Source organism: Apis florea, unplaced genomic scaffold, assembly GCF_048593485.1.
Source record: "Apis florea isolate Af1SG1 unplaced genomic scaffold, ASM4859348v1 contig_3203_pilon, whole genome shotgun sequence".
NCBI classification, from domain to species: Eukaryota; Metazoa; Arthropoda; class Insecta; order Hymenoptera; family Apidae; genus Apis; species Apis florea.
The window spans coordinates 5,406,556-5,425,665 of record NW_028256723.1 but is presented as its reverse complement, the minus strand read 5'-3'; the positions used below and the strand labels follow the sequence as shown (position 1 = coordinate 5,425,665).

The 19,110-nt window shown below is 34.0% G+C and overlaps 1 protein-coding gene across 4 annotated transcripts in view; it reads left to right on the top strand.

The window, feature by feature from the left end:
• The window catches only part of LOC116414448 (uncharacterized), a 169,354-nt gene that overhangs the window by 149,952 nt on the left and 292 nt on the right, over window positions 1-19,110 (top strand). For 3 of the 4 annotated variants that reach the window (XM_086911288.1, XM_086911290.1, XM_086911289.1), the window contains 10 exons: window positions 12,524-12,605; window positions 15,284-15,501; window positions 16,034-16,071; window positions 17,093-17,197; window positions 17,260-17,455; window positions 17,709-18,037; window positions 18,268-18,436; window positions 18,492-18,566; window positions 18,687-18,836; window positions 18,914-19,081. In XM_086911288.1, coding sequence (XP_086767414.1) covers window positions 12,524-12,605; window positions 15,284-15,501; window positions 16,034-16,071; window positions 17,093-17,197; window positions 17,260-17,455; window positions 17,709-18,037; window positions 18,268-18,436; window positions 18,492-18,566; window positions 18,687-18,836; window positions 18,914-19,081 — 1,530 coding nt within the window. The remainder of the gene's footprint in view (window positions 1-12,523; window positions 12,606-15,283; window positions 15,502-16,033; window positions 16,072-17,092; window positions 17,198-17,259; window positions 17,456-17,708; window positions 18,038-18,267; window positions 18,437-18,491; window positions 18,567-18,686; window positions 18,837-18,913; window positions 19,082-19,110) is intronic. The other variant, XR_015293011.1, reaches the window with a different exon arrangement.

Genomic DNA, 19,110 nt, shown 5'->3' with positions numbered 1-19,110 from the left:
ACGAGAAAACGAAAATTTACGACGCGCATGGCCACCGTTCTGCCACGCTAATCTACTGGGTGACTCGCCGCCGACTGAATTAATTCGTTTGCAATGCTGGTGAAAACTATGATTACGCGCTCTGTTCCATGATTCGATTCGTTGCATCCCACTGCCGTTGCTGTGTAATTTTTAACGATTAATACGAATTCCTGCGCGACTTGCCGTATCGTAATAGAGTCAGCTTATTTCATCTTTCTATACAGTTAGAGTTTCCTCTATAGGTTTGATTTGATCGTGTCAAGAATTTAACAAGAGCATCATATCATATTCAAGTAAGTGAAATTAAGATTATGAAACGATTGGAGAAAAATTTAAGATTAAATTGTTTTAAACGATAAATTAGGTTATCACAAACCATGTTCGAAAATGGAAACTTGAATCAATAAATTTGTGAATAATTGAAAGTGAACAGTTAAATATTTAGAGACAATGTTACATAAATCTTAATATTCAGGGATGTAAGAGTGTATTAGAATAGGATTCGCATAAACGATATGATCTTCGCGGTCAGTCAGATACGATTTACTACGACGATGCTTTTTGCATCCGTTGCGTAGATTTCCCGCTGTTGAACTGTATGACAGGTATAAACCAATGATTTATAAACGGTTTATGATGTCTGCCCATGCGGCACAAGACGCGTCTTCCACTTTCTAGCTACCAACCGTTTTCTTTTAACAGACTGGACTGATTTCTTATTTCAAAATACCGGAGACGATTTAGCCTCACGGGCACGATCTATTTTCCGGGCATAAATCACGCGATAAACGAAACCCTGCGTCATTTTTTAGATAGTTATTATATCGACGAGACTGGATAACCTGTAATTAAGGACCTCTTATTTTCATTCGTTCGATGCTATTCTTTGATGAGAATTCGAAATTCAATTCCAATTTTGACTAGAGTCAAATTTATCTTCATTCAAAAGATTTGCTTAAGCATTTTTAAATGAAATAAATAAATATTTGAGGTTATGTGTCTATATATAATATTTAAAAAATAAATTTAATTTAGAATTACGAATTTATATAATGTGAATTTATATAATGATAATAGTGGTATTAAAATTATAAAATCACAAAAATTCTATAGAAAATAAAACGATAATTTTACTTATTCAATTTATATTCTATATTGCAAGATTGTCACTTTAATCAGATAATGTTCGTAACCCTTGAGACTGAATTATAATTCTATGATAATTTAGAAATATACTGCAGGTGACTGCAGCGTGACCAAAAGTGTCCTCTTAAATAAATATGGACTGAAGCGGAACAACCCTTGGTGAATCAGCAGGTGTAAGAATTTATACACCTGAAATGTATTCTAAATTAAAAATCATCTGATAATTTCCATGCAAAAACATGAACTAATTTTCATTGTAACATGTGTTCCTATACAATAGATCTACTAGAAATATTTCTTATATTATAATAATATAAATTTAATAATTAATGATTTAAACACATTAAACAAAATAAAAACAGTTAACAATAATATTTTTTTAATTATTTAAATTTTTTAAATAATAAATTCTCAACTTCCTCACACATTAATACAAAAAAATACTACGAATAAAGTGATAATTTTAAAAAATTATATTAATAACCGCTTCACTTTCAATCTAATCTCTTCAATCTCATCGAAAATTCCATTCAAAACGTCGGAAAAACATTCGGTTAACGCGCTTTCATCTCGACTCCGGCAAAGAAAGTTTGAAATCTGTTCGCGTACAGGAAAAGGCACGTAAATTTCGCCGAGATAAACTTTTCAATCCTGCAGACCTCCGTGCCACTGACGAATTGCGAGCGGCCATGCTGTGACAGATGGATCTTCGTCGGACGGTCGACGTGTCCGCCCCCTTTCGCAAGCGTTCCCGATCGACGAACCGCTAATTTTCTCGGACAACCGCAATAATAACAACCCGGTCAGGGAGGGGTCGCATTAAAATGCACCAATAACAATCCTTAACCGGGACGAACCCTGTGATTACTTACGGATAAATCTTTGCCGTCAGTAGTCGACAGATATCTAGGATCTTCTCTAGAACCTTTCGAAAGGGATCACGGTGGGCCACCTTCTTTCTTTCTATACATTTTTAACGAAGTCCCTTTTTCGCACAATTTTGCCAACATATTTCGCATCGATCAAACGCTGGCAAGGCTGACAATGAGATTGAAAAGTTGTTTGATTCTAGTTTGAAGAACGTTGATTTATATGGTTGTTTTTAATGGATTATAATTAATTCTTGATATTTTATTGGATAAGGTCTTCCGAGAATTCGATATTTTTTTTCTTTTTGTGTTGAAATAAATTTTTTTTATTTTCTTTTATAAGTAATATAAAAAAAAAATGATTGAATATAATAATTAACGCATAAAGTTCATTTTTGCGAGAGTGTATCATTAATGAAAAAAAAAGACTAAGCAAAAAATTTCCTTTTGCTCGAGATTACTTATACTTAATATAAAAGAGCGAATAAAAAAACAAAGGTAAGAAAATTTTTGTTTAATAACCCGTCATTAATCAATCATCTCTTAATGATAACACGCTCAGGCTTACTGTGAAAAGTTTGAGAAGAAAACATGATGTCAGGGCTGCTTGTAGAAAGGATACAGCATTCTCGTAACCCGTATCGATAGAAAAATCGAATTAAGAACAAAAAACTGTGGCCATCATGTGTTCCACCAGCCCTGTTCTAAAGAGACTAAAGAAGAGAAAGAAGACAGAGGAGGAGAACAGGTTCGCTAACGGACACCTCGACTACCAATTTACCGGGTGCACGCAACTAGCCGGTCATATTTTATTTACGATATAATTGAGATATATTGAAAGCCAAGATACAGACGTCCAACTGTGTATTCCTGCGAAAGAACGAACACAGACGAGCCGTAATTTGAACGTTAAGAAGAAGAAGAAGGTTAACGCGCATCTTATTAGTCTGGTGAAATAGGTGAGAACGATCTTTACTCGTATTAAACTTTTCCTTAAACTTGCTTTTAATTTTATTTAATTTTATAATTAAGTGGAAAGTAATATAAATTAATCGTCAAATAATTATAATTAATATGTGCACACATTGATGACCAAGTTTAATTGTATATCATTTAACGCTTGAAATATTTTTAAAAAGATCAGTGATGTGTTATCCGAGAGTTAAGCGTCAGAAATGCGCGAAACTTAGCTGGGGAGGGTAATCTCCCCGGGCAATCTGTTGCGTTGTCAGGAGAAACGGAAAGAAAGTAAATTTTCGCGGAGATTTCCTCGCGAGTCCAGGAGTAACTCGTCGGAAAGTTAAATTTTAAAAGCGTTTAACGTCCACAGACCCTCTGCCGGCTCGCCTCCGTCTGCTCCTTGGGGTGAGAAGAAAACCAGCGGCGCGAAGACTATAACCCACTCCCGAGCGACCGTCAAATTTTAACATCCTCGTCATGTCGATTTTCCATCTTGACGCGATGATTTCCCATCTAAAATATCTTTAGAACCGTGATAATCGTATTTATCAAAAAATACGAAAATACTTGTATTTAAAACCATCGACGACGCAAATCAATATTCATCAAATCAATTCCTAATTATCCGATTATTCCCAATTCAAACAATCCCCGAGAAACATTATCGGATAATTACCGAATTCGACAAAGGCCACGCTAATAGACCAGCAAATTATTAATGTCCTCCTGGAATAACCCGCGATTCTGTTTGCTCGTGTCCCGTTAGCTGGGAACAAAGAACATTTCCCTCCGATGCTCCAAGGAGGGTTAAGGTTATAAATAGTCTTCAGCAGGCAGTAAAGAAGCGACTGCGAAGGGGAAGTTGCTCGAAAGGAAAGAGAATGGGGAAAAGAGAGAGAGAGAGAGAGAGAGAGGTGAGTTTGTCAGCGCGAACCAAATGAAATTGTATTAAAGTTTCACCTCGTAGCGGGCTTGAGATACTGGGTAGAGGGAAAAAGGATGGTAAGAAGCGTGGGAAGGGAGAGGGATGGAAGCAAGACTGGGAACGAGCAAAACGAGCGGGCCAGGATATTAAAGCTTGTCGCTTTAGGACAAAATGAAGGCAAGAGTTCGGTACGCCTCCGAACAACACTTCTCCCCCGACATAGGGCAACACCGTCCATGGAAATATGAGATCCTTCGGAAGATACGCGCTGTAAACTGTTTTTATACCTTAATACGTATTTATGCGCCGTCAGCGCCACCGCTCGAATGGAATTCGCTAGAGCGGATTCGTTTCTTATTAACAACCGTTCTCGTTTCTATAACGTTTTTCTTACTTTTACTGAGAAATATTTTTATTTTTTTGTAGCAGAACGAAGCGAGTTTGAAGAAAAATATAGAAAAATGATTGATGATTATATGCGATGAAAATATGAAAATACTTTTTATATTCGATTTGAGATTTCTAACCTCTAAATCGATGTTACAAGTCAAACTTACTATTTTTACATGAAAGAACGACGTCGCAGGAAGCGTAGTGCGTTCTCTGGATTTCTATTTGATTCTATTTATGGTTCTTTGGTTTCTATTAAAATGTCCAGGAAGAATAAGAAAAGAATAAGAAAAGAACGAGAGACAGAACGTCGACGGCTGTATTATTTCCTGAATATTACATTTGTGACTAGCCGTGGCGCGATGCGAGGCGCCACGTTCGCTTCGCCTTTCCTAATTTCCTTCGGGAAACGTCGGGAATAATGTCGCTCGCGGCTGCACCTCTCTTGTTTCCTGTGCATTATTCATTGAGACTGAAATCGTCTTGTTTTTTTTTTCTTTTTCCTTTCTCGCTCGGCAACGAAGCTTGAAACGTTTGCTTAAAAGTAGCAAGTAGAAGATTGTTGGTGTTAATTGTGAGATCGTATAATCGGAAAAGCAGCAGTAATTCTTAATTTTTAACCCATATATGATATCGTAAAGCAATTTCTCATCGAACACAATATCTTCAAGGAATGAAATAACGGTCAAATCACTCCAGCCGATTTGTCGCTGCTCTTGTGTCCGCGATGCAGATCTGAAAGACGCGGATCATGCGTCTGCCTCGTTAATATGTGCGAGGATACGGGTCTGATTACGCGTAAAGCTTTTTCAGGTCTGGTTCTATCTGCTCACATCAGAGGCAAGAGAACCTGATACGGCCACGCCGGTTATGTATATCCGTGCAGAAGTTCACAAAGACGCGAACCGACGTCTCAATTTTTTTCCACGGAAGATAAGATTGTCCCTGGTCACTGGGACCACTGGATGCTCCACTGTTGGCAAGTCGATCCACCTACCGGCATCGTCAGTTTACTGTTCCTACGTGACAACCTTCTAAAATGCCAGATCCGGTAACCTAAGAATGAATGGTGAATCTTTATACAGGATAACAAGCATAATTCTGAGAGTTTTCTGAATGAGAAATTGTCTCGATTATTTTAGAATGAAGAAATGTTTTCATCAAAGAATATAAAAGTGTTTGTGTTTTGATGCAGTGTCTTGAGTGTTATTTTCTATTCAATCTTGATTATTAAACTATGATGCACGTAAATACACATATATTATACAATGAATTGTTCACAATGAATTAATTATTATAATGCAATTTTATATCTGTAATTTTTGTTATTCTTGATCAATGAATAAAAAAATGATATAAACTAGATGAAAATTTAAAATTTATTTAATTATTTGCAGTTTATTACTCATATTTTCGGAAGCGCCATCTACGATCTTTCGAACCAATATCACAACGATATCCTCGATCCGTTCCGTCATCGAAAAATTCCTGGGCAATTTATTTTTTGCTCGCAAATCACTTTGCCCATTAGTCCTGAAGAAGAAGAAGAAGAAGAAGAAGAAGGAAACGAAGTAAGAAGGGACGACCGAGAAGCAACTGTCGGGACGAGCGAGAGGTGGCAGGCAACGAGACGGTGGAACGAAGGCTAATCCTTCCACTGATGTGTGTTACGAGGTCCACCCGCCCGCGCACTCATCATCACCGAGATAATGGAGTGGGCGTTACACACGGAGGAGAGATGGTTCGAGACCCGGCCAAGTGTGGTTCACAACAAAAACCACCACTCAATGACCCTGGCCCGACTTACACGACCATAAAATCATCCTAGTTCTCTACCACCCCGTCCTCTCTTTTTAACTCTTGCTCTATTTCTTTCTATATATGTATAGGGAGTGATATACATTTTGAGATATTTCTCTTTCTTTATATTTTCTATTCGATGGTAGAAATAATATAAATAATATAGAAAAGAATAACATCCTAGAACAAACTTCATCTTGTAGAATTAAAATGCCACTAACAGAAGGCTTAAGATGATTGATCTATAAAACAATGTTAATGTTTATTTAAATCTATATATGCATAGTACATACTATTAAATTGATAATTTGATTAAAATATATATATAATCGAATACGAAAGCTTGAGTAAAAATCTAAGGACCTCCTTCTTGACCGCGAGGAAAGCAAGCCCTCCGAGGGCGCAGCCCCTGTCGTTCGATCCGCGGATGTTCATTGGCTCGAAAATTTTAATAACCCCAGCAATGATAGGTCGAAAGAGTACGCATGTCCAGCAGAGTGTCACCGGGAGGCGCGTGTCGCCACGGCTGGTGACATACTATTCCTCTTTCCCTCCCTCGTGTCACATCCCTGCTTCTGTCCCTCGATTCATCGTGTCGCAGCGCAGGGAGGACCTAGCTGGGATTCGGTTACAGCGCAGGCGCGTTTACTCTCTTAAATATTTTTACCTTTTATTCTTTGATCGTGTCACTTTCAAAATTCTGTGAATCATCAATGATAAATTTAGAATCAATAAATATTTTCGATATTAAATATATAATAATATCTAATATTAATTTAATAATATTCGATATCGCATAAGTATTTTCCTTTATATAATATTCAGTATTACTTTATAAAGTTCGTTTTCTCTATCCCTTTAAATCTCGTAATGCAATGAAAATATAACTGATTCAAGTGAACCAAGTTCTACATCCAAATAAACTAAAAAATTCAAATCCTGAAGAAAGTTCCCGTCTGTATCATAAACTTTCCTAAAGGTCAACTATTTTGAAAGAACGATGAAACAAAAAAAAAACACCGAGAAGAATTCAAAGGCGTCGATTTTCGGCGTAGCTACGAAAGTATGAAATCAAGAATAGTCTGCTATAAATTCCAGGAGGGCGGGAGGAGTGTAAGGCGGGGGTGTGAAAGGCGCAGAAGACGAAGATCCGCGAAGGACGGATGAGGTGACCCGGGAGAGAGAGGTACTCGACATAGTCCAACGTAGTCTCTTGGATCGATACGAACGGCGCGCGCTGTGTCCCCGTCTGCCATTGGTCATAGCAAAACCTAGACGTGCCCGGTTTTCTCCTTTCCTCCTGCCTCTCTCTTGTCCTCTTCGCCCTCTTCCGGCCAACCACCCCTTGGACTTCGTCTATATCCAGTCGACCTAGCCGGCCACGACTACTCCTCTTACCTCTTTCACTTCCTTTTACTTCGTTTTATCCTTTTTATTGAGCGATTCTCTGTCTTTCTTCTTCCTTTTATGCGTAAAAAAATTAAAAAATTATTTAAATTTGAAATAATAAGGGAAAAAATTAATCGGAATTTCTGAATGAATGATAAATTCATAACTTGAGTATCATTTTCAATATCATATAAAGATATAATTTAAAAATGTGATAAATAAAGCAATTATTAAATTATTATTTTGAAAATAATCGTACAAAAGATTTAGATTAGGTTAGAATTTACAAAACACGAACGGATTATAACATTACGTAAAACTTCACAGATTGTAATGACCTCCGGACTTAGTAGGTTTGGTGAACGGGACAGTCCCACGATGGTTGTCAACGATCACCTTCGAAAGACATCAACGACAATCGAGGACAACGACGACGACGACGATGTCTGTTGCAATGTCGGCTTCGTAGCTCCAGTCGGAAACGGCTGTTGAATATGGATGAGTGGAGCTGTAGCGGACACACTCTCATGCTTGCCACGCGGAGACATAATTGCCTTAATTAACGCTAATATGTTAAGTCTCGCTGGCTTCTTTTGTTCATTGCTAGGCTGCGAGTCGACGACGACTCGCATTCGCCTAGTTGGTATCACAGTGAACGCGGGCTGCGCGCGATTCTTACTTGTATCTAGGCTATCCGTATGAAATATCGACGTTTGCATTTAAGATTCATAGATAAGCCTTGGATGTTTAATTGCTAGAAAAGCAACGATCGCTTTTAGACGGTAATTACCGGTGTCGTGTAACACCGTTCGCTTAGTTGAGTAGCAAGGAATTCGTTTCGTGTGCAGGAAAATGGAAAATTAACGTGTAAAAATGGTTGGTTTAGATGAATTCGATTCGAAAAGAAAATTTTAAAATAAATAATATTATTATAGTAGCAAATAATGAAGTACGATTTGATTTAAAGAACAAATATTAGAAAAATTCAAAGGTAGAAATGAAATAAAATAATTTGAAAGCAAAGAACGACGATTTATGTTACCTCCTGCGCCATCTATCAAATCGCTATCTCCACAATCACTTTAACATGCTTTTCGTCCGTTAACTCGCTAGGCGTCGCTAGAGTTTATCGAACTTTGGGCACAGACGTCGCGTCGGTCGCACTGCGATTCAGTGTGTGTTTTACTCGCGTTTTCTTTACGAAACGAACGGAATGCATAAGTATTTCCGGCGATGTTCCAGACCGCGCAGGGAGGATTCCCGATGCGACTTCCGGCTGCAAGGCGAGCTAGTGTCCTTAATTACCGTGTCGGTTCATGAATACGATTGCCGCGCGACGCAGCTCACCGCGGCACGGAAGCTAGCGTGGCGTCACCGGTTGTTACTTCGCTCATGAATTTATGTATCTGCATTCTCGAACGCGGTTCGAGGCACCCCGAAGCAGAAGACGAAGGAGAAGGATCTTCCTTTCTCCGGTCTGTAGCCGCTTCCTTTTACCCTTTGGCACGCCTCGGTGCCCTCGAACGATGTCGCGAATTCGTGGCGACCGGATAAGCACGACGATTGCTCGTTGCTTTATGCACGATGGTCCACATCCGTGGAATAGTTGAGTGAAGTGAAAAATAGAGGTTAGGTTTGAAAATAATTGAAAATAGATTTGTAATAGAATAATAATATAAAAAGATAGAGGTTAAGTGGATTAAGTAAATTGGAAATGAACTTTTTGCGTGAAATTTAATTTCAAGATATTTTACGTAATAAAAGCTTTGTATTCTAGGGTTTATTTGTATCGCCAAAATTATGAAACGATTTCACCAGACTAACATATGATCGTATCGAATATGATGATTAACTTGCCAATGAATCGAATCAACTATAAGGATAATCGTGGGACGTAAAATCATTCTTACACACGCGGACACAACTCGGCCAGGAGTATACGTAGGATATTATATGGGTGGAAGCCAATTATTCGTGCAGCTGACCCTGAAGGCAATGATAACTGCGGGCGGCACATAATTTTGAGCACCACGAGCCTGCCGCGGCAGTACGTAAGTCTGTCGGTCTTATAATGAAGATATAACTGAGCCGACTGCCGAGACATCTTTACGTCCGAGAATGCATGGCTTGTTACTTGCTTATGATGCTGGGAATCGCGATACTTGTCCTTCGATTAGCTAGTATCTTTTATTCTTATTTTTTTAATCATTTTGTTTCACTCTTTTTCTTTTCTCATTTTTTAAAAATATGTTTTATTTTCTTTTATTAACATTTTGTTGACATAAAAATTAAATACATATCTTTGAAAGGATTAATATTTAAAGATATTATTCGAATGAATAGCATAAAATTTTATAAATATATGATATCGAAGTTATTAAATATCTGAAATAACAAGATTTCAAACGTACCAACGTAACATTTAATTTTTATCATTTAAAATTCCTGTACTTGTGCATCTCAAATAAATATATACGAATTGAATATATTTTTCATTTTTCATTTTTCTCCATTCTCGCGGCAGGACGCGAATTATTATAGGATCGCGTGCACAACGCGACGAGCCGACGAGAGGAATGATTAACGGTTACGCAGAGCTCAGTTTTCCAAAGACAATTATTTAACTCGTCAATATTGAACAGCGTTCAATTAGAGGCGAATTGAAATGAACACCGCGGAACACGCTTGGAGCGGCCGCCGACGCTGATACAGCGATACCCGCGTTTGATTTTGAATCCCCATACATAGGGTCCGCGATCCGTAAATGAAAATCTGTCGACGGAACGCGAGGGATATTGAATAACATTTATTCATCCGAAGGGATATCCGTTGAAAACGAGGACGAAACTTTTGTTTTTCTGTTTTATATGTATATGTATGTATATATAGGGTGATAAAAAAATATAGATTTTAAAAATAACATGATATATTAATCAATTTTTAAAATTAATTTTCATGGAAATAAAATACAAATTAGCTATATATAATATATAATAACGTATATAACTATAAATATAAAACTAATATAAGAACTTTAGTATCAATTTTTCATACTCATAATTTAACGTGAAGAAGCTACATATGATCCTGGACAATTCATTCAAAGATTAAATCCCAATTTTCATAGTCTTTCGTCTATTATTTCTTCCTTATTCAACTGCCCCAACCAATAATTTGGCTTGACATAAAATTGGCCATGCATTTTTCCATTAGGCTTGTAGTATATTATAAATTATAGATATACTCTTATTGAAGAGCTTAATGAAACAGAACCGATACGAATCTAGACGATTCAATTATAATCATATAATTATCACATTGATGATGATCATTGGAGAAAGCCATTGACAACAGATTTCAAATAAAATTAATCGTGGATATAATAAATAAATACTTTATTCAATTATATCAATTGAAAACCAAAAGACACCATATGGAATGCCCATTGAAATCTCTCTTCAAATCAACATTTCACCAATTCCACTCAACATCCTAAAACCACTTTAAATCTCACAAATACATATAACTTTCACAATTCCCACTCGAAATAGTCCGACCCGCCTCGCAATTCATAATAGATGCGCCGAGCAGCATCAGCGAGCGAATGCAACATAACCTAACGTAACAAAATGGTAAAAGTAGCCGCGGGCCATCGAGAGTCCGGTCGTTAGAGACACGCCCATGGAAAATACGAGGCTTCGTGAGCCGCTTGACATTAAAATCACATTTGCCGCTTTTCCACGGAATCTGCGAAGCTCGCTTATTCATCGATTATGGCCGCCTCAAACTCGTGATGTGTCCGCCATGGCATTAAATGTAATTGAACAGCGACATTTACGCCGTCTATAAGTGATTTTGTTGTATTCTTGACGAATTGTGCGCCATCTAATTCAGTTGTGCGCGCTTCTTCCTCGTGTGTTATGTCGTATCGTAATGTTATTTGTAATTAAAGTAATTCCAGGCTCAATTTTATATGGATGTGGTTAAATCATTGGTTTGAATCACTTGTGCTAGTACATTAACTATTTTCTTGAAGAGGTTATAAAAGTTATGAGAATTGATGGAATTTCCTCATTCGAAGAATTGGAAAGTTTACAGGTATTTTAATTTATATTAGAAAATGAAAAATGATCTAGTAATTTATTATTTATTCCTCCCTCTATCATCTTAAAAAGAAGCCACACAACCTGTAAAGTCTTAATAAAATCATTCGATTCTAACCTCAAAAACCATTTCGCAATCTTCCCCATGTACAAAGACTTTTTTTTTTTACGATTAATAAATCATCCCCGTTAACGCGCACCTTAACGCAATTTTCCTTTTATAACTTCACCAAAAAAAAACGTATAACACGTAATCCGTTAATGACATCAAATGAAAATATGAACGTTCTTGGGGAAAAATTTAAGAAGCGAAAGCTAACCCATGTACTTACTGGCACACCACGTGCCACTGATTCCAAAGGGAGACTTTATGGTATTAAAACTCTAACGATCCCTAACGAGGGCACATTCCCTGCTAAACAAAATACGAGGCGTGTCGTTAATGACGAAATCTTACTGTCTCCCCCTTTTTTTTCGTTCACGATAGAACTTCTTACGGCTCTCTACTATCTTAGTTAAAAGGATTCGACAATAAACAACGGCTAATCTCGAAATTAGCCATAGCGTCGCAACTTACGCGAAAAATCTTAGTAGTCAAATCTTATTTATATAAGGATATTGTTTCCTAAAATAAAAATGCATTAACGAAGTTGCTCTTTTATTTATAGGTTATTTGTTAATATTTATATTTTATATATTTATAATTTTCATATATATAATTGCGAATAATTAGAAATTTGAATATAAAATTATAAATCACTTCAAAAATTGATAACAATAGATTTTTCTTCTTTCTCCAAAATCAAAAAATTTTCGATAACATTTACTCCTCAATATTCTAAAAAATAATTTTAATATATAATAATCGAATGATCAATTCCAAGTCTTGCAATAAACGTTATCACTATTATTCGTTACAGAAGAACGAGAAGAATACGATGAATCGGGAGCAAGATGCCTCTTTGTTGCTCGCTGGCGCGCAAGAAACGTGGTCCGTCGCAGGTTAGTGTATCTAATTACCCGTGCCGTTTTACGTCAACGATTTGCAATGATTTACGGCGAAATTGTAACGGCGACCTTCGTCCAGCCGGCACAGGTTCCGGGACAGGAAGGGCCAGGGGAAAGGACGGCTCGTGTGCACAGCCGAGTAGGGGGATAGGAGGGGAACGAATCAGCTAAGCGATCCGCGGCTAAAAAACACTAAAGGATTCGGTCATTTATCACGGAGCTGCTGCCCCTGAGGCACCACGGGAATGAAAAGGGGAGGAATATAATCCGTTGGACAGACTAATCGCGGACTAACTATCCACATATTATCTACAATAATTTCATGGTACTGGGTCGCCGAATGAACAGGAATTGGGGGATATAGGTACATCTGCATCGTATCGAAATGGAATTTCGTAGCGAGATGGTTTATTGGAAATGGGTTGGTTGAATGATAGAAAAATATTTTGCTTTTTTCTAACCTAATTTGATTGTTGATGTTAAATTGATATAATGATAAATAATTCTTTTATTACATCATAAAATTATATTATAAATTTAAAAACCACCGAATATACACATATATTTTATATTTGTTCACGTGTCACAATACTTGATCAATTAACTAATTAATCTAACTTCATCTGTCAAAAATAGAAAAAAAATAAATTAACCTTACATGCATATTCATGATCGGAACAACGCGAACAGCGTAAACCAGATTGCAATACAATGAAAAAAGATATTTTATCCATTTTTTTTTATTTTTTTATTTTTTATTTTTATTTTTTTTTTTTTTATCTTTTTTCTCGTTTTCAAATAAAGAAAGCCTCGAATGTTTCGGCTATCAATTCAGTCTGGGATCAATTTACAGAGTGTACGCGATGTTTTCGTCAGCGAAACGCCGGTCCCAATTCGCGGCGAGCTATTTTTGCATGCTGCGGTCTGCGCAGTCTACCTGCCCGCGTAAATATACAAGCCACGGTTGTGGTGCAATTTTGAAGCCTGTCGCGCATAAATAAAGTGAACTCGAGCGTAGAAATTAATTAGTGTACCGACCAAGCGGCAAAGTATAGGGAAAATTCACCAGCAACGCCATTTAATTGACAAACAAATTTCATTAGTCCATGCAGGTTACGTGTGTAAGCTGTTTCGTCTAATTAGTACTGGTTTATTGAACGCTTCACGTAATCATCTGGCTTCTATTACAATTTTTCATTGTTTAATATCTTCTATTTTAATCTTTTTTATTAATTTAATTTTTCTAAATAAAAATTATATTTCAAATTGAAAGAAAATGCAAATAAATTCAAAATTAAAAAATTTATAGATTAAGTATATAGAATAGAATTTTCCTTTACATCAAATTAATCTTATAAATAAATTTATGAGAGAGTAATTTGTATCTCTTCAGATTAGATCAGTTATAATCATTCGAATGAAAAGAGGTTAAACATTTTCAATCAAACACTTGTCATCGAACCAATTAGAAAAAAATCATTCGTGACTAATCACAAGTAGTTGACGTCAATTATAAGATTGTGTGCGAATTATATAAGAAGAGCAATCGGGGACATATGGAAGATCGTTGCAAAGTATACGGTGTCAGGGTGCACATATAACGCCTTCAAATTACAGAGTGGCCAAGCACCATCCATCACAACTGGGCCCATGGGACTTACGGTCTTTGCGCACCGCCCCAACGTTTAAGTCGTTAGCAATTTCCTGCACGGGACTATTTTCGGTCCCAAATTCCATATGGTCCGATAATATCCGATAATATGGTCCGACCAAGCAGATTGGAGTGGGGGTTATATTCGTTTTGTTCTGGCGATAGTCGTGTCTGATCGATCGTATTATCTATTTTTTTCAAAACCTGCTTTTTTGCAAACGTTTGTTCATATATTTTTAGACAATATCAAGTTATTGTTATTCTGCAATATAAGAAATAACAATAATAGTAATCTTCATAGAAAATGCTTTTGTTTATCTTTTCGATTTATTTGTAAAGTTTAGGTTAAATTGTACGTTCTGTTTTATGAATTTTTGCTCTAATTTCCTATTATCTCCGAAATAGAAAAAATACAATCTTTGAATATAAATTCGAATCATTTTTAAAATAAATTATATTAAATGATTTAATTTTTATTCACAAAGATATTTTTTCAATAAAAATTATTTGGAACTTTATGACTTCGAAGTTTTAAAATTGTTAAAAATTTTAATAATTCTAATACTTTAGAAGTTTGCAATTTTAGACCTTATAATACTAAAGTTTGTTTAATAAAAATTGTTCTATAACTTTTTAGATTTAGAATCAAAATTTAAAACCACGAATTGTTAATTATATTCTAAATATATATCTTTAATTTTACATTATATCTTAAAAATGCTATTACATAAAATTTTACAATATATTCAATGATATTATATATAAATTTGTCGATGTAGTAGATATGTCATACAAAATAATAAAAATAATCTTCACCAGATGGCAGTAGTGCACAGAACACTACTATCATTTATTAGCTTTCGCATAAAATGCTCTTCCGATAATATTAATAAATATAATGTAAAATTAATTATAAATATCTGACTCGATTAATTAAATAATCTAGATTTTCTTATTTCTTATAATTATTTTACTATCGTCAAAGTTATATAATAATTATTATATCATAAACATATTTTAGATAAAAAAATCGATATGGAAAGAAAAACGATTTGTACACAAACATCTATCGAAGCTATCCAATTTAACGAGAATAAGGATAACAAAGTAGAAAGTGATACGAATCAATTTTCTCCGTGCATTTATTTGAAACAAAAAGAATCGTCGGCATTTTGGTATAACGATGAAGATCCTGCTCCCCAATGGCTAATCGAGGAAGCCCTCGCCAGTGGGACTGAGGTATGCAAAGAGTATGTATATTAAAATATTGCAAAATTCTCCAACGAAAATTCGAACGATTCATTGAAACTTGCGATCGTGTGTTGTTGAATTTGAAGAATTTAAACGCTCAAAATTTATATCAGTTTTTATTATATCGATTATTTTCCAAAAAAAACTTAGTAAATTCAGATAAGACAATTCCTAGTTTTAAAATACTTTTAAGAAGTTCATGTATTTATGTATCAGATTTGTTGTAAAGTTTTCACAATATTTATTGAATTTATGATTCATAAATATTTAAGTTATTTTATATAAATGATCTTAAAATCATCTTAACATCGAGTTAAATAAAAAATTATTCTAAATAAATGAATAGAAAAATAATTTAAATATGCGTATAAAACTTTCTATAAAATCTACCATACTAATTCAAATTTGCATTGAAAACAAACGAAAACTTTTTTACAACAATATCATTTAACGAATTCTAATGTAAATTTTCTTTTTTCAACAAAATATCCTCGTCGAATTGAATCGACGCGTCGAGCAGCAGACAAAGGAAAAAATATCGTCGAACAAGGAAACTGAGTGAGTTTATAGAGAATACATAAAAGTAACTATATTTTAATGGAAAAAGTCTGACCATTTATCTGTCCATTACAAATTCATGGAAAATTCTATCGCGTGAATATTTCAAAATTAATGTGGCTAAATAAGTTAATAAAATTTCTCTTAGAATATATATGTATGCTCAAGTTTGTCATACAAAGCCACAGAAAGCAATATTCAATATCTTTTTTATCTCATGCCTAAAATTTCAATTTTAGGCATGAGATAAAATATATAAAATATAGAATTTTTATTAAATTAGATAGTCATCGTAATTTTTTATAAGAAAAACAATAAAAATATATTCAATTGACATTCTCTATTTGTGGCTACCTATCAAGAACAAGACAAGAAAAGTAAATAATAAAAAAAGGATAGAAATATAGTAAAAATTTGAGATTCAGCGCCATCTTCAGAGTGCCGCAAATGAAACACATAGCAGGGATAATAAATAGTAAAAGAAGAGTAAAAATAGAATAAGAATTAATCATCAATGCCATCTCTTGAATGTTAAAAACATTTGTTCAAAAATAGTCTTTTCTAGAGTATTTAAGAGATGGCGCTAGTTCCCAATTCTTACTCCATTTATAGAAAACTGTTTTTATCACGTAAGAGATGGCGTTGGCGATCAATTCTTATTATATATCCTTTTCCTATTATTTACTATCCTTGTGTTTCATTTGCGGCACTCTGAAGATGGCGGTGATTGCATAATTTTTATCCTATCTCTATCCTTTTCTATTATTATGTTCTACAAAATATTCTCAAAAAACTTGATTGAAAATAAAAAACTCTTTTATTTTCCATATGATTTCAATAATAAAATATTTTTATTTTCTATTAAATTTTTATTGAATCATCATGGGTATTTTATTATTTATATTGCATAAATATCAATACTTACAATTGTGTGATAGATATATGAGTATATGAGTATAAAAATAAATTTATCTTTAATAAAATTATATTAATTCATTTTTATATATATTGTAATCGTTAGATACAAAACAATCATAGCAGAACTTGAAGAAAAGCTCGCTAGAACAAGGGAAGAGCTTGAAGAAGCTTTAAAAGCAAAATCTGCCATGAAGGAAAAATATAAGAAGTAAGATTGCATAAGATATTTTACTTACATACCAATATATTTTGTATTTGTATCTGACTTAGATCCTTGGAAAATGTAAAGGCAGAAGCTCGAAAAGAAAACGAAATATTGCAAGAGAGAATTGTGCGTATTTGTACTTCTGTTTTGGAAAATTTCGGTCCCTATTCCATGGATCGTAAAAGATGCAGTAGTTATCTGACTAAACCTTGTAGAAAATTAAAATATCAAAAGAAAATTATGAATAAATTACACAAAAAGGTGAGCGCTTAATCATTATTATTTACTATACTTACTCTACTTACTATTGATTAAAAATAATCGAAAAACTATTCCTTATTGTTCTTTTTCATTCATTCTCATATTTATTAAAACTAGAAATATCAAGTTAACTCTTTCTATTTCTATTCATAATTCAAAAATAATATCGTTATTTATTCCGTGATAATAAAATCGTAAATTTTATGTAACAAATCATATTTATTGATGTAATGTGTTGTTTCATTTCTACCAGTTGCGGATGGCAGTGACGAAATCAAACAAATTGAAACAAGAATTGGCAGCAACCCGAAAAATGCTGAAAGAGAAATCGGAAGAACATGATTCCATGAACAAATGCTTTGATCAGCTGAAGGAAGAAATGGAAGTCGCCGAAACGAATTTAAATGAATTGATAAGCGAGAACGTTTCCTTGAGAAAGAAAATCGATGAAACACGAGAGTGGTTGCAGCAAACTACAGGAAAGGAGCATAATATGATTCGAGACACGAGGAACAGAGAATTGGTCAATCTGAAGAAAAAAGTTGAAGAGGATTCTACGATAATTGTTCAACTTAAACAAAAGTATTTGAAATTTTTTAAATGAAAAATTAATTATATCTGATGATTCAAATGGTATAGGATTTAAATGTATGGAACACTATGTACAATCTGAGTTTTTTTATTAGATATAAAAGTTAATTTCTTTTATTTTTTTAATTTTTTTTTTTTTTTTTTTTTTTTTTTTGATAGAAAATATCTATTACATTTTGGTATAAATAAGTCAATAAGAAATAATACTTATTGAAATTTAGATTAATACGATCGGATTCAGCAAATGCCAACAAGGGATTTTTATTAAACAGTTACAAAAGTCAATTGAAAGACTTAACTAAAGAAAATAATCAACTGACATCTAAAATTAACAGTTTGGAGAACGAGATCAGTAATATTCGAAGCACTAATTCACAGTTGAGAGCAAAAGTATGTATTGTGAAATTAAATTTTTAATAGATTTAATATATTTTGTTCTTATTAGATTTCAGTTTTAAATGTTGAAAAAGATAAATTACTTTCAGACAAGGAAAAATCGAAAACAGATATAAAGGAAAAGGTAAAATGTATTACATATATTAATTAATATATATATTAATTAAATTAATATATATATATATATTAATTTTTACATAAAAAAAGAAAATAATTTATAGATTAAATATATGTTTAATATTAGATGGAAACAAAATGTGCCAAAAAATGTGAAGAAACGATTCAGCAGGAAATTGAAGTTATTAAAACTAAATACGAGGAAATTATTAAGACTTTAAAAACGAAAATGTCGATTACTCAAAATCAGAATATCGAATACTTAAACGCTATTAAGGTATAACATTGCAGTTATATAAATTTCAATATTTTTGTTAAAATTGTGAAAGATGTTCAGAAATTATTTTAAATTAGGAATTTTTGAAGAAACTTTATTATGAGTACGAAGGAGACCATAAATCGCACAAAAACTTAAATGAAAGTGAAGCAAGTGAAAGAGAAGCTCAAGAAACTGCTTGTAATATTTTGAATATGACTCCAGATGAATTATCTGGTTTCATTAATGGAAAAACTCAAAATTCGGTAATTTATTGCTAGCAATTAATTCATTA